General features: G+C 34.6%; 1 protein-coding gene and 1 pseudogene across 1 annotated transcript; one reads left to right on the top strand and one right to left on the bottom strand.

Annotated features, from left to right (window-relative positions):
• Window positions 1-3,690: 3,690 nt before the first annotated feature.
• On the top strand, window positions 3,691-5,381 carry LOC143600234 (berberine bridge enzyme-like D-2 pseudogene; annotated as a pseudogene).
• A 427-nt stretch (window positions 5,382-5,808) lies between these two features.
• LOC143600233 (CLP protease regulatory subunit CLPX3, mitochondrial-like) lies at window positions 5,809-12,940 on the bottom strand. Its single transcript, XM_077077981.1, has 15 exons — window positions 12,065-12,940; window positions 11,443-11,504; window positions 11,231-11,331; window positions 11,068-11,147; window positions 10,448-10,498; window positions 9,889-9,963; window positions 9,738-9,815; window positions 9,531-9,587; window positions 8,478-8,548; window positions 8,283-8,382; window positions 8,061-8,165; window positions 7,071-7,133; window positions 6,860-6,982; window positions 6,125-6,277; window positions 5,809-5,924 (listed from the first exon to the last, which is right to left on the bottom strand). The coding sequence occupies exons 1-15, from the start codon at window positions 12,938-12,940 to the stop codon at window positions 5,862-5,864; spliced, it is 2,058 nt and encodes a 685-aa protein (XP_076934096.1). The 3' UTR covers window positions 5,809-5,861.
• Between the last annotated feature and the right edge of the window lie 475 nt (window positions 12,941-13,415).

Genomic DNA, 13,415 nt, shown 5'->3' with positions numbered 1-13,415 from the left:
TTTGGTTGGAAGTATCGGAATAGATGAAGAATAGAATGGAAGAAGAAAGAAAAATTAATAAAGAAATGAAATTGATCATTATTATTTCTTTGTTTAACATATGGGAATGAAATAAGTATTATTTTATGTTATTTGGTAGGGGAAAAAAAACAATGCATGAATCAAATAGAAATGATAAAAATAATACTGTCTTAAAATGAAAATATTTCCAAATTATAAAAAATTGCAACGGCAATTATGGGATCAGGTGGTGGTGCTAGTCAGGCGATGATGCTAGTCAAGCAGTGGCGCTGGTGGTCAGGTGGTGGCTCTGGTGGTTGTTAGGAAGTGACAGTGGTGGTGGGGATCAGGAGACGACAGTTACAATGGTTGTGGTGGCTACATCGACGGTTGTGGTAGTAGCATTGGCGGTGGTGGCTGTGATGGTGGTTGTGGCGGTGGTGGTCGGGCTGCGGCGGCGATAGTACCGGTGGTGGTGGTGGTGGCGATGGCGAGGGTGGTGGTGGTGTTCATAAAGTATGGTGAAAGATGAATGTAATGAAGAAATGTGGGAGAGGGGGGATGATTTTGATGGAATGAGATTACTTGTGTAATCGTTGATTTCATTCCATTGATCAACCATAAACCACCTTTTTCGTTCCCTTATAATGACTCATTTCTCCCGTCATTTTTACATATCAAACAATACCTTAACGTTCAATTATATATCTTAAATAAACTAGCATGATTACACACAATCTAAACTACTTTATTATAACATCATATTAGGTGTATTGATTTTTGCTAATCCTAACTTTCACCTTTTTGCTGCTAGTATCAAATAATGGATTGACTGGTAACGGTTCCACTTTTTATCATTATTTTCTTTCTGTCGAGCCCTGACTAACATACTACTAACTCCGTTAACTTCTAGCTAATATATCAAGCCTACTTGTCAAAAACTTGTTGCCTACATGGATTTGTGTTTGTGTAAATGACTTCTCTTCGATATACTAAAACAAATTTGTGTACGAAACTGTTCATTCACACTCAATCTCATGATACAAAAACAACCCTAATCTCGTTGACTTCTCAAATGAATAACAAGCCCTAATCTTTGAAACAAATTCGCAAGCGTCCCTGCATCTTCAAATTCCTGTTCTCTTCTTCCAACACAATGTACTTTAACTTCAAATTATCTATATGCATCTCTTTAATTTCTTGCTTTTTTTTTGATCTGATAATCTTTAAGAAATCATATCAAGTTCATTTTTTCACATGAAGAATTTGCAGTCTTGATTCTAGTCACAAAAACAAAAAAATGAATGTATTCATGGATCCCCAATTCAAGAACTTGATGATTAAACACTTTACTTACAGGCCATAAAAGGGCAACCACAGAATTCATCCCTAATTCGAAAACTTCTAGGTCCACAACCCTATGAATTGCAATTATATTGTGGTTGTAGTAGACATTGCCCTCTAAATCAAGTTTAAACCTTTTAGCATTTTCTTGCAACCAGATGTAGAAGACTATGAGAATTTATTTCGATGTTCAGAGGATCAATTAAAGTTTGCAACTAGATGTAGTAGATGATATATGAAGATTCAATGTTCTTACCAGTTCATAGGTTCAATTGAAGTTTTTAGGGTTTGAATGTAGAATAATGATTGAAGAGAAGTAATTTAAAGACAAACAGATCCACGTAGGTTGCCACATAATAAATTTTTGACAAGTAGGCTTGACGTGTTAAGAAGTTAACGGAATTAGTAGTCTGTTAGTTGGGGCTCAATGAAAGAAAAAATGATAAAAGATGGGACCGTTACCAACTAACGACAGCTACCAAAAACATGATAATCAGGATTATTAAAAACAACACACCTTAATTTATATATATATATATATATATATATAGGGGAGGAATATTTTGAGAACCATGTTGAGTTTTAAGAACTTAAGAATTCAATTCTTAGCCACACATTTTATTAAATGGATTGGATTATGTGGTTGAGATTAAATCTGACTAAAAAGTCAAAAGGAGGGAGAATAAAGTTGTAAGTGATTACACTAATTTTTACGTCCGTTACACATGTGTAATAAGTTGACTCGGCGCTTAAAAAAATCTGTAATTTTTTTATGTGTATGTAACTTACATATATTACGCATGTGTAAAAAAAATTCGAAAAAAAAATCGTTACATTGAGTTCTTAAAACTCAAAGGGGTTCTCATTTGAAATCTCCCATATATATATATACATACATATATATATATACATACTAGATTTTATCCCCCGTATTACGGGGGTTATTTTACATTATTCGTTTTTAATATTTATATATGTATATTTGGATTTTAATTTTATTTATTGTAAGAAAGTTAATAATTAATATACTTGAGGTTTGATGATGAAATGGTTTCACAAATAAATGATATGTTATAATCCGGTTTAAAAGCTATTTGGGTTTGGTGATACCCATTACCCGTTTATTTTCTTTATTATAAAATTATTTCTTAATTATAAATAATATCTTTTTTAAAATAAAATAGGATATTAAATTTTAGTATATTCCTATTTTATAGGATTTTCATATCAAATATTTGATGAGATTATTTTTTAATATAATGAGATGTTATAGCCCGTTTAAGAGCTATCTGGGTTTGGTGAGGCATTTACCCGTGAATTCGGGTCAAATGCGTGAGAAGCCTTCATTTACAAATAAAGTAATCTGATGGCTTGAGAGAATAGTTGTTTTACATTTTTCGTTTTTTAATATTTATTTTTTGGATTTTAATTTTTTTTTATTGTAAGAAAGTTAATAATATACTTAGGGTTTGATGATGAAAGGGTCTAGGGGTTTCATAAATAAATGATATGTTATTACCCGTTTTAAAGCTATCTGGATTTGGTGACCCATGACCCGCTTATGTTTTTTACTATAAAATTGTTTATTAATTATAAATAATATCTTTTTCTTTTTAAATTGGATATTAAATTTTAGTATATTCCTATTTTGTAGGATTTTCATATCAAATAATTGGTAAGATTAATTTTTAATTTAATGAGATGTTATAGGAGCTATCTGGTTTTGGTAAGACCCATACCCATGAATTTGGGTTAAATCAATGAGAGGCCTCCATTTAAAAATTAAAAAATCTGGTGGCTTCCATAAAAAGGGAGAGCGACCACATCGTGACACATAGGATTTTTAGCTTTTCGTTTATATATATTATAGAAAAGAAAGTTCCATATGATTCACGAAGATTTTAATCTCAATATCTTAAATAAACTTCCATATGTTGAACAAACATATGTCATGCCAAAATCTTTAAGACAAACTACGTCGGATTTGACCTCTAAACATAATATTAGTTTTTGGTACAAAATTTGAACCCAGTTAAACCATTACAAATTACGTCTATCCAAATGATCGAACAGCCCACTGTTTCTCTTAGTTTATCATATAATATTATTCCAGAAAGCTCAGTTTGTTTACATGCATCCTCATAAGTTGTTCAAGATATTAAGAAAATGGCAACGGCCGGCGGCGTACGTTGGTTTCTGGTTTAAATCCATCTATTTGTCGCCTCCTAACATTCATTATGATTCTTCATATAATAATAACACTAATACTCCATATAAATCCACCTTCAACAGTTCAGCACTAATCATATTATTGTTATTCAGGTATTTGAATATATTCAATCTTTTATGGGGTGTAATCTTTTGCAAAAGATCACCATCTTTGTCTTCTTAACCATGAATCTTTCTGAACCTTTGTTAGCTTATGAACACGAACATGAAGATCAAGAACCTACTAATGTGTTCACTTCGTGTTTAACTCAAGTTGGTGTTCATAACTTTTCGACTCTTTTGAACTCGAATAACGACTCGTCATCTGTTTATTATCAGCTTCTTAATTTCTCGATTCAAAATCTTAGATTTTCGGGTTCTTCGTTACCAAAACCGGCTGTTATTGTGTTCCCGGAGACGAAAGAACAGTTGGTGGACACCGTCATTTGTGCAAGAAAGTCGTCCCTAGAGATTCGGGTCCGGTGTGGCGGTCATAGCTACGAAGGGGTGTCGTCGGTGGCGATGGACGGGCACCCTTTCGTGGTGATAGACCTTACTAGACTGGACCATGTGTCGGTCGATGTGGATTCAGGTACCGCGTGGGTGGAAGCCGGTGCAACACTCGGTCAAACCTACTACGCGGTAGCTAAGTCCACTAATGTCCATGGATTCTCTGCGGGTTCATGCCCAACTGTTGGTGTGGGTGGTCACATTTCAGGCGGTGGGTTTGGGTTGTTATCGAGAAAATATGGTTTGGCAGCCGATAATGTGGTCGACGCGGTTTTAGTAACCGCAGAGGGTGAGTTACTAAACCGCGCGACGATGGGAGAGGATGTGTTTTGGGCGATACGGGGAGGTGGAGGTGGGGCTTGGGGAATCGTGTATGCTTGGAATATAAAATTATCAAGCGTACCAGAAAGAGTCACTTGCTTTATTGTATCTAGACCAGGAACAAAAAGAGAAGTGGCTGATATGATACACAAATGGCAACATGTTGCGCCTAAATTGCCTAGCGACTTCTACCTGTCGTCCTTTGTTGGTGCGGGTTTGCCTGAACGGAAAAACAAACCAGGCTTGTCGACTACATTCAAAGGGTTCTACTTGGGACCAAAAACCAAAGCGTTATCAATTATAAACCAAACTTTCCTGGAATTACGAATCATGGAAAATGATTGTAAAGAAATGAGTTGGATCGAGTCGATTCTCTTCTTCTCCGGATTTGGAAATGAAAGCACAGTTTTCGACTTGAAAAACCAGTTCTTGCAAGACAAATTGTACTACAAGGCCAAATCGGATTATGTCCAAAAAATGATTCCAAGATTTGGTCTAACCACCGCGCTTGACATACTAGAGAAACAACCGAAAGGGTATGTAATTCTCGACCCATACGGTGGGCTAATGGATACAATAAGTAGTGATTCGATTCCTTTTCCACATAGGAAAGGCAATATCTTCACTATACAGTATCTAGTAGAATGGAAAGAAACTGATAATAGCAAAACGAATGACTATATAGCATGGATACGGGCCTTTCATGGCTCGATGACGCCCTATGTGGCACGAGGCCCACGGGCCGCGTATGTTAATTACATGGATGTAGATCTTGGAGTGATGAACTGGATCAAAACAAAAGTCGAGTCTGATGATGATGCAGTTGAGATGTGTCGGGAATGGGGAGAGAAGTACTTTGGTAACAACTATGATCGGTTGGTGAAAGCAAAGACGCAAATCGATCCGTACAACGTGTTTAGGCATCAACAAAGTATCCCTCCAATGTCTTTAGAGAATAAGAATCTAAAGGGAAGTATCTTGAGTGAGTAATGTAAGGAGTTGTGTGAATTAAATTGTCCACTTGTTTTTTTCCTATGCAAAATTTTGTGAAGTACGAAACGAACATGTCTTTTCTTTTTTTGGTTAAATTTGTACTAATTGTAGTCGATAGAGTAGTTAAAGCAAATTATATTGGGTTTGGCCCATCTAACCGGCCCGCTATTTCTGAAAACAAAATACGTTAAAATATAACTCAAGGCTTCTAGCCAAAATTGGCCATCAACATAAAACAGTGCCCATCAAAATCGGCTTGAATCCTTGCATATTGAACGTTTGTTATACAGTTTACAGAAGAAAGTTAAAGTCACATTTTTTTTCTTTCTTATTTTCTTGCCTACCGACACCGAATCAGATGTTATTCTATTCTATATCGACATGTATATAAATACAATTTACAACCAGTTTATGAATGGTTTTTACAATGCAATCAACAAAGTAGACTTCAATCTATTTAAATTAAAATCGTATCACTTGTGATCTTACATGCTCATGGCTTTCGATGACACGTCGTCTTCACCTTCCAACATCTGCCCTTCCCCTTCCTGCATAACATGAGCCAAGGAGTGGGTCAAACCCAACACTTATGGGAAAATTTTGACACAACATTTTTCTAATTGTGATGATGTGATGTTTGTTATGAAATATTAATCTAGGTTTTTAGTTTGTGGTGAAAAGTAAAACGCTATATGAAGTTGGAAGTTGATTTGTTTTTGACCTTGAAAAGCAAGTTTTTAGTTCATACCATTTGTTCTTTACACTTTGCAAGATAATCTTCTAATGCACCGTCACCACGGAGGATTTTTCCACCGCATCCCGGTTTATCAACCGACCCAACCGACTCCTCATCAATCACCACTGCATCTATTCGATCATTTCCCGTCTTGACATCTGGAATCTGAGCCCAAAAAGTAAGAAAGAATATACATAATTAGGTTTGTAAGCGAACCGAAAGGTCAGCGAATGGTTCGTGAACCGTTTGGCAAGAAGTTCGTTAGTAAACAAACGAACATGAACAATGATTTTGTTCACTTGGTTAAGCGAACGAACGAACATGAACACATGTCTAGTTTGTTCATTTATGTTCGCGAACGTTCATTCATTTAAAATCGTTTATGTTCATTTGTTTAGATCATTTAAGTTCGTTAGTTTACGTTTGTTTAAGTTTGTTATTGTATGTTCGTTGATATATTCATTTAACTAGTTTTAGCTTAGATATGTTTGTTCATCCAAGTTCAGTAATGTTTGTTTGTTTACGTTCGTGAATCGTTCGTTTATACTTTTAGCAACCCAACCTAAACGAACACGAACATGTAGATTTTCTTAATGAATGAATACAAAACCATGTTTCTTTAATTGTTCGTGTTCGATGGTTTGTTCGGTTAAAGCTAAACGAGCGGACACGAACATGGTACAAGCTTATTAATGTAATTAGGTGATTTCAATACGCGTTATGAGGGCAAATAGGTAATTTACTTACCTCATACATAGAGTCGGTTAAAAGAGTTTCAAGAATGGCTCTTAATCCTCTAGCACCCGTGTTTTTAACCATTGCTTTTTGAGCGATTAATCTTAACGCCTTCTCCGTAAAATGCAATTTCACCTGCGGTAAAAAATAACACTTCAAATAAATTATAAAACATACCCGAATCAATCCATTAATAAGTTAAAAAAAACATCAAATCGCTTACATTGTTCATTTGAAACAACTTCTTGTATTGTTTACCAAGAGCATTTTTGGGTTCCATGAGGACCTGCATAGAAAGCAAATAATCATAATTTTTTTAATAAATTTACATAAATGGTCCTTATGGTTTGCTCACATTGCTGTTTTGGTCCCTAACTTTTGGAAAGTACGCGTTTAGACCAAAGTTTGCTCGAGCATAACAGAGTCAATTAAGTTTTTCTGTTAATTGTGTGATCATAGTTTTAGATATATTTACATCGATGATCCTTATGGTTTACTCATATTGCTGTTTTGGTTCTTAACTTTTGAAAATTACACATTTAGACCAACAATTTGTTCAAACTAAGTTACGTAACAAAAATGGTCCCTCGTGTCAGTTTTAAGCTTTTCTGTTAAGTGTGTGTCTGTGTGATAATAGTTTTTAGAATTAATTACATGGATGGTACATATGGTTTGCTCATATTGCTGTTATGGTCCCTAAAATGTAGAAATCACACATTTAGACAAAACAGTTTGCTCGAAGCCTCGAGCGTAAACCAAATGGTCCATGGGGTGGATGTCAGTTAAGTTTTTCTAATAAGTGTGTAATCATAGTTTTAAAAATTAATTACATTGGTGGTCCTTATAGTTTAGTTCATAAAGCTGTTTTGGTCCCTAACTTTTAGATATTACACATTCAAAATTTTAAACCAATATTTGTTTGAAGGTAACACAACTGGTCCCTAGAGTGGATGTCAGTTAAGTATTTTTTGTTAAGTGAGTGATCATAGTTTTTAGAATTAATTACATGGATGGTCCTTATGAATTGCTCATGTAGCTTGTCTTGGTCCCTAACTTTTGGAAATTACATATTTAGCTAACAGTTTGCTAGGACGTAACACAAATGGTCCATGAAGTGGAAGTCAGTTAAGCATTTCTGTAACGTGTGTGTGAAATGACCAAACTACCCCTTCAAATTAGAAAATAATAATAATAATCATAATTATAATCTTACCTGAACGAGTTGGTCCTCGGTTAGAGCTGATAAACTAAGTAATATAGGAAAACGTCCTATAAACTCTGGAATGAGCCCATAAGCTATAAGATCACTACTTTCAACCTGAAAATGGACCAAAACAAAATAACCAATAATTAAGCATAAATTCAAGATTTTGATTATTATTAGCATAATATATATTTTGTAACCATATTCGGGACTGATTATAATGAAGCTTACAGATTCAAGTAATGATGATGTCACTGCAGCATTAGTTACTTTACCACTTCTCATATTAGCCCGAACGGGTGCGCCAAAACCGATTGAAGAATCCTGTCGTCTGATATAAACGTGAGTTTTACACAAGCACTTTATAAGACGGATTCAACTTTTTTATCATAAAAATAATATAGTAAATAATAAAGTAGTAATCACCTCTCGGATATGGTTTTATCTAAATCAACAAATGCTCCACCACAAATGAAAAGTATATCTTTTGTATCTATCTGCATGTTCATTATAGGACATAACTTGAAATAAACTAAAAAGCTAAGGAAAAGTAATCCAAAACATGAAAACTGACATCATATACTTCTTGAATCTTGACAAAGATGGCAACTTTGACTAGGCCTATAAACGAACCAACCATTCAGTGACTATAAACGAACCCAACCATTCAATGAACCATTTGGTGGGAAGTTCGTTTATGTTCGTTTAATTAGTAAACGAATGAGCGAACATGAACAAAAAAAATTATCATTTAGTTGAACGAACGAATATGCACACATGTGTCATTCGTTCATTTATGTTCGTGAACTTTCGTTCATTTAAATTTGGTTATGTTTAAAAGTTTACGTTTGTTTAAGGTCGTTCATTTACAGTTGTTTGTTATTATGTCCCCTTACATTTTTTAGACCCATTATATCTATCATTATTCACATTTACTTTCAGTTGATTTGAGCTCAGTAATGTTTGTTAATCTATGTTCAGTTATGTTCCTCCGCTTACGTTCGTGAACCGTCCATTTATATTGTTCACGAACGAACATAAACGAAGACAGTGCATTTTCTTAATGAATGAACACGAACAAGAAACCACCATTTGTTAAATTGTTCATTCTAGATCACTTGATCGGTTAAAGTTAAATGAACGAACATGATCATGCCCGATTTGTGTTTGTTCGGTTCGTTTACAAGCCTACTTTGACCATTAACTTGCAGATGGATTTATTTGGGTTGTGTTTTATAACTTATCTCAAATGGGTCATAAAAAAATTAGCTAAAATAGGAACAGGTCAAATGGGTCAAACTTGTACACAGGTTGAAACTCACGCATACTGTAGTTTTAATGCATGCATACTCCTAAATCATTTTAATCTCAGGTTTAGATTATTTATAACAGTATTGTCTTTGTGAATGATCACAGCAAACAAATAATAATTTATGTAAAAGGAATAAAAAAATGGTTTTATTACAATTTATGGACTACCTGAATGTTTTCTCCTCGTGGATGCTTCCGGGCCCCTTTTTCAGGCACATTCACAATCTGCAGATTATGATATTTTATGTTAAGTGAGGAAAATATTATATAACTTTAAGCATTTTTCATGGGCATAAATCTAATAAGTCCCATAAGGCATAGTAAAGCATCAACTGATTGCCAATTTTTCAGGGGTTAAAATGTAAAATCACTTACTGTTCCTTCCAACATCTTCAATAGAGCTTGCTGAACACCCTCACCAGAAACATCTCTGCTAATGTTCATGCTCTCAGCCTGTAATATTATTAAAACAAGTTTACAAAAATACACTAAAAGTAACATAAATTGAAGATAAATTTATAAAAACCTTTTTTATTATCTTATCAACTTCATCAATGTAAACCATCCCTTGTTGTGCTGCTTGAACATTGAACTCAGAAACCTTCATAGCATATTCAAACTCAATATGTTATGCTAAATAATAAATTAGTGTATATTAAAAATTAAACATAATAAACACCAACTTCAAAGAAAAGATTAAAACTTGCAAACGGAAAATAAAAATCTTGACTATTGAGGTCAAACTTGCAATTTCGTTGTTTGAAAAAAAGTTTAGAAGATGGTATATAAATTTTTACAAGAAATTGGTATCATGGTAAACTACATTAAGTGGAAAAAGTAAAAAATGCATACAGTAATAACCATCGGCATTTTATTAATGCACATTAATACTAGATCAAAAAATTTAGGTGGCAACTAGTTAAAGAAAGAAAAGCCTAAGGAAAAAGCAGAATTCTTTGGTCAATAATGCATAAGGAAAGACATGATAATTAAAATCTGAAGATAAATAATTTGATTATGGCCCAAAAGTCTCTTTTATCAAAAGAAATGGTAAGGACAAATTTATACAAAAATATAAGTTATACCGTTAGTAGCTTGTGTAATATAGATTCAACGTCTTCACCAACATAACCAGCCTGCAAAATAACAATAAAAACCACTTTCAGAAAATCAGTATGTAAATTAAAGATTGAAGTGCAACAAATCAGTTTCTTCCTCTTAACTACCTTATTATTTAAAGGCCAACTAACAAGTTTAAGGTTAGACGTATCGGATTACATTGGAAATTAGGATACCATTTTCAAAATGGATGATTCTACCAATCATGTCTATAACAAAGGAATCTTTTCTAAACTTCAAAGTTTAAACTATTTTACAAGACTTCCAACGAAGTTTACAAAATACATGTTTATTAAGTTTCAACAACATGTATTCGCTCTTAAGAGTTTGTTCACTCGATTTATAAAACATGTTCACATTTTTATAATCAACAATAATGAATGCATTTTACAATGTTTGACCAAAACAGAACCACAAAAGTCAATTAAAAATCCATAACGAGCCCATCAACTTCTCAACTGGTTCGATTATTATACAAATACGAAAGGTTTAAAACAGATATTTATGCATATTACTACAAACAAATTTATACACATTGATATTCAATTCATCTACACAAAAAAACAAGATAATATATCTGACTTACCTGTGTTAATGTCGTTGCGTCTGCAATGACAAATGGAACATTAACAAAGCGAGCAAGTGTCTTTGCAAGTAACGTCTTACCTGATTTTATAAAATCAAAATTAAAACATTCAGCAATCTGCAAACAACTTAAGAAGATCCTATACGACAATAAAAAGTCATACCCGAGCCTGTTGGGCCCATTAAAAGCACATTGCTTTTCTCTAACTCTACATTATCGTCATCATCGTCTTCCATGTAACCTCTTCCAGTTTCTCCACCTGACCTAAATTTCAATTATAATTTTGTTTAAGTTAATAAAATTCAAGAAACTGGTATGTAATATGTATGATGATTGTGTGTGAAAATGTAATGTGTTATAAGTCATATAACTAACCCTTTTGGCAATGAAGCGTGATATATCCTTTTGTAATGGTTATATACAGCAACAGAAAGAACCTGAACATAATATAGAAAATCAAATCAAACCAAAATAAAGAACAAAAAACCCATTATTTATAATCTATTAAGCCCGGTTATCAACCAATATAACTAACTAATAACAATCTATTTGGAATAATATTATGTATGCTACATGCAGATGAACTAAACATCATAGCAATCAATTTGGAGAAATATTATATGCACATGAACTAAACATCGTATTTAGGCCTGCAATTAAAATATTACCTCTTACAATTTAGTCTAGTTTTATTAATTGTTGTTGGCTAGGTTATGTTTGTTCATCTATGTTCAACTATGTTTGTTCGTTTACTTTTGTGAAACGTTTGTTCATACAATTAATAAACAAGCATAAATGAACAAGAGCGCGTTAACTTTCATAACAAACGAACACAAACAAGAAAAACTCATTAAACCAATTGTTCATGTTCAATCGTTTGTTTGGTTAAAGTTAAACGAACGAACACGAACATGTCTTGTTAGTGTTTGTTTGGTTTAGTTACAAGCCTAATCATATTAACATCATATGCAAAAGGTAGGTTACATAAATTTGCTACCTTTTTCGCCTGAGTTTGACCAATGACAAACTTATCAAGTCCCTGAACAATCTCTTTTGGTGTCGGCAGATTCTTCCCCAAATTCGACCCGCCCCACCCGCCACTCTTCTCTCCACCATTACCACTATCACCAGCACCAGCACCAGCAACTGCACGCGTGACATTCACCCCAGGAACAAAAGGCGGGCCCGGGGGAGTGTGCACCGCAAGCTCATTACCATTACCAGACGGCAGTTGCGTAGGAGGCACATTCGCCCAATTCTCCGGCGGATCACCGCCATAATTCCGCAGCGTCTCCCAAAACGACACCCTAAGCTTATTCCCATACTCATCTTCCCCATTAATATTATTGCTATGTTTCCTATCCTTCCCATTATTCCTAAACCTACCAATCTCAATAAACCTCCCTTGCAGAGGACCCGTCCTACTATCATTCGGCCGGAAATAATAAGCCGATTTACAATTCGGACATAAACTAACCCCCTGATTATTATTATTATTATTATTATTATTATTATTATTATCAACACCGTCATTAGCATCCTCATTATTATTATTATTATTATTATTATCATTACCTAATTCCGGTGGGATGACGTGGCGGTTACCGGAGAAAATTAGATCCATCGGTTTACAACACCTAGGGCAATTAGCCTCCGTTTTAATCCTACGTGTCATCATCGACGTTTTACCGTTACCGTCATCATAACCACCACCGCCGTGGTCCCATTTATACCGAACTTGGCGATTGGCGCCAATTGGACAATCGATGGATTTGAGAAACCCTAGGTGGTTCGATGTGTACGATGCGTAGAATCTGGTTGAATGTATAGCATCTCGAAGGTTCTTCCTGGATCTCCATAAGGCGGAGGACATGATGAATGGAAACGACGAAATCTGTATGGAATTGGATGCAATTGAGGTTGAAATTGAAGAGTAGAGAAAAGTGTTATTTAGATAAGTTGAGAATGATGATCCATATGTATGTTTATCCAAATTGGGAAACAGGAATCGAGGCAGGGAAAAAGGGATGGTGCTGAGAAATTTGGTCTGAGATTGTCAATGTGGAAGCATCCATGACGATGTTTTCACGGATTTTCGAGATGAACGAACCACGTCTTGATCTTCTTCTCCGGTTGCTTGAGACCTGCAATGATTTTTCGGGGGTGTGGAGGCGACTGCTAAGAAATCTAAAAGATCTCTTGTTTACAGACACAAAAAAGTGGTGGTGGCTCTTATTGAGCATGACCCCTTAATAAGGAGGTGGAGACCTCCTTATATAGAGAGCCTCATGGCCACCATCATGGTACCCTAATGGGCCTAGCCTAGTTAGGGTTACCTCCACAAAACC

This window comes from Bidens hawaiensis, unplaced genomic scaffold (assembly GCF_021521415.1).
Source record: "Bidens hawaiensis isolate Kalapana, Puna unplaced genomic scaffold, B.hawaiensis_p1.1 tig00053841_1, whole genome shotgun sequence".
NCBI lineage: Eukaryota > Viridiplantae > Streptophyta > Magnoliopsida > Asterales > Asteraceae > Bidens > Bidens hawaiensis.
This window is presented reverse-complemented; position numbering and strand designations above follow the sequence as displayed.

What these genes read in the sequence shown, in the direction of transcription:
- LOC143600233 (XM_077077981.1), bottom strand. Translation starts at nt 12,940, where the DNA reads ATGTCCTCCGCCTTATGGAGATCCAGGAAGAACCTTCGAGATGCTATA. An exon ending in CACGCTTCATTGCCAAAAGG is followed by an intron (nt 11,332 to 11,442) that starts GTTAGTTATATG and finishes ATTGAAATTTAG; the next exon opens with GTCAGGTGGAGAAACTGGAA. An exon ending in CACGAGGAGAAAACATTCAG is followed by an intron (nt 8,549 to 9,530) that starts GTAGTCCATAAA and finishes ATGAACATGCAG; the next exon opens with ATAGATACAAAAGATATACT.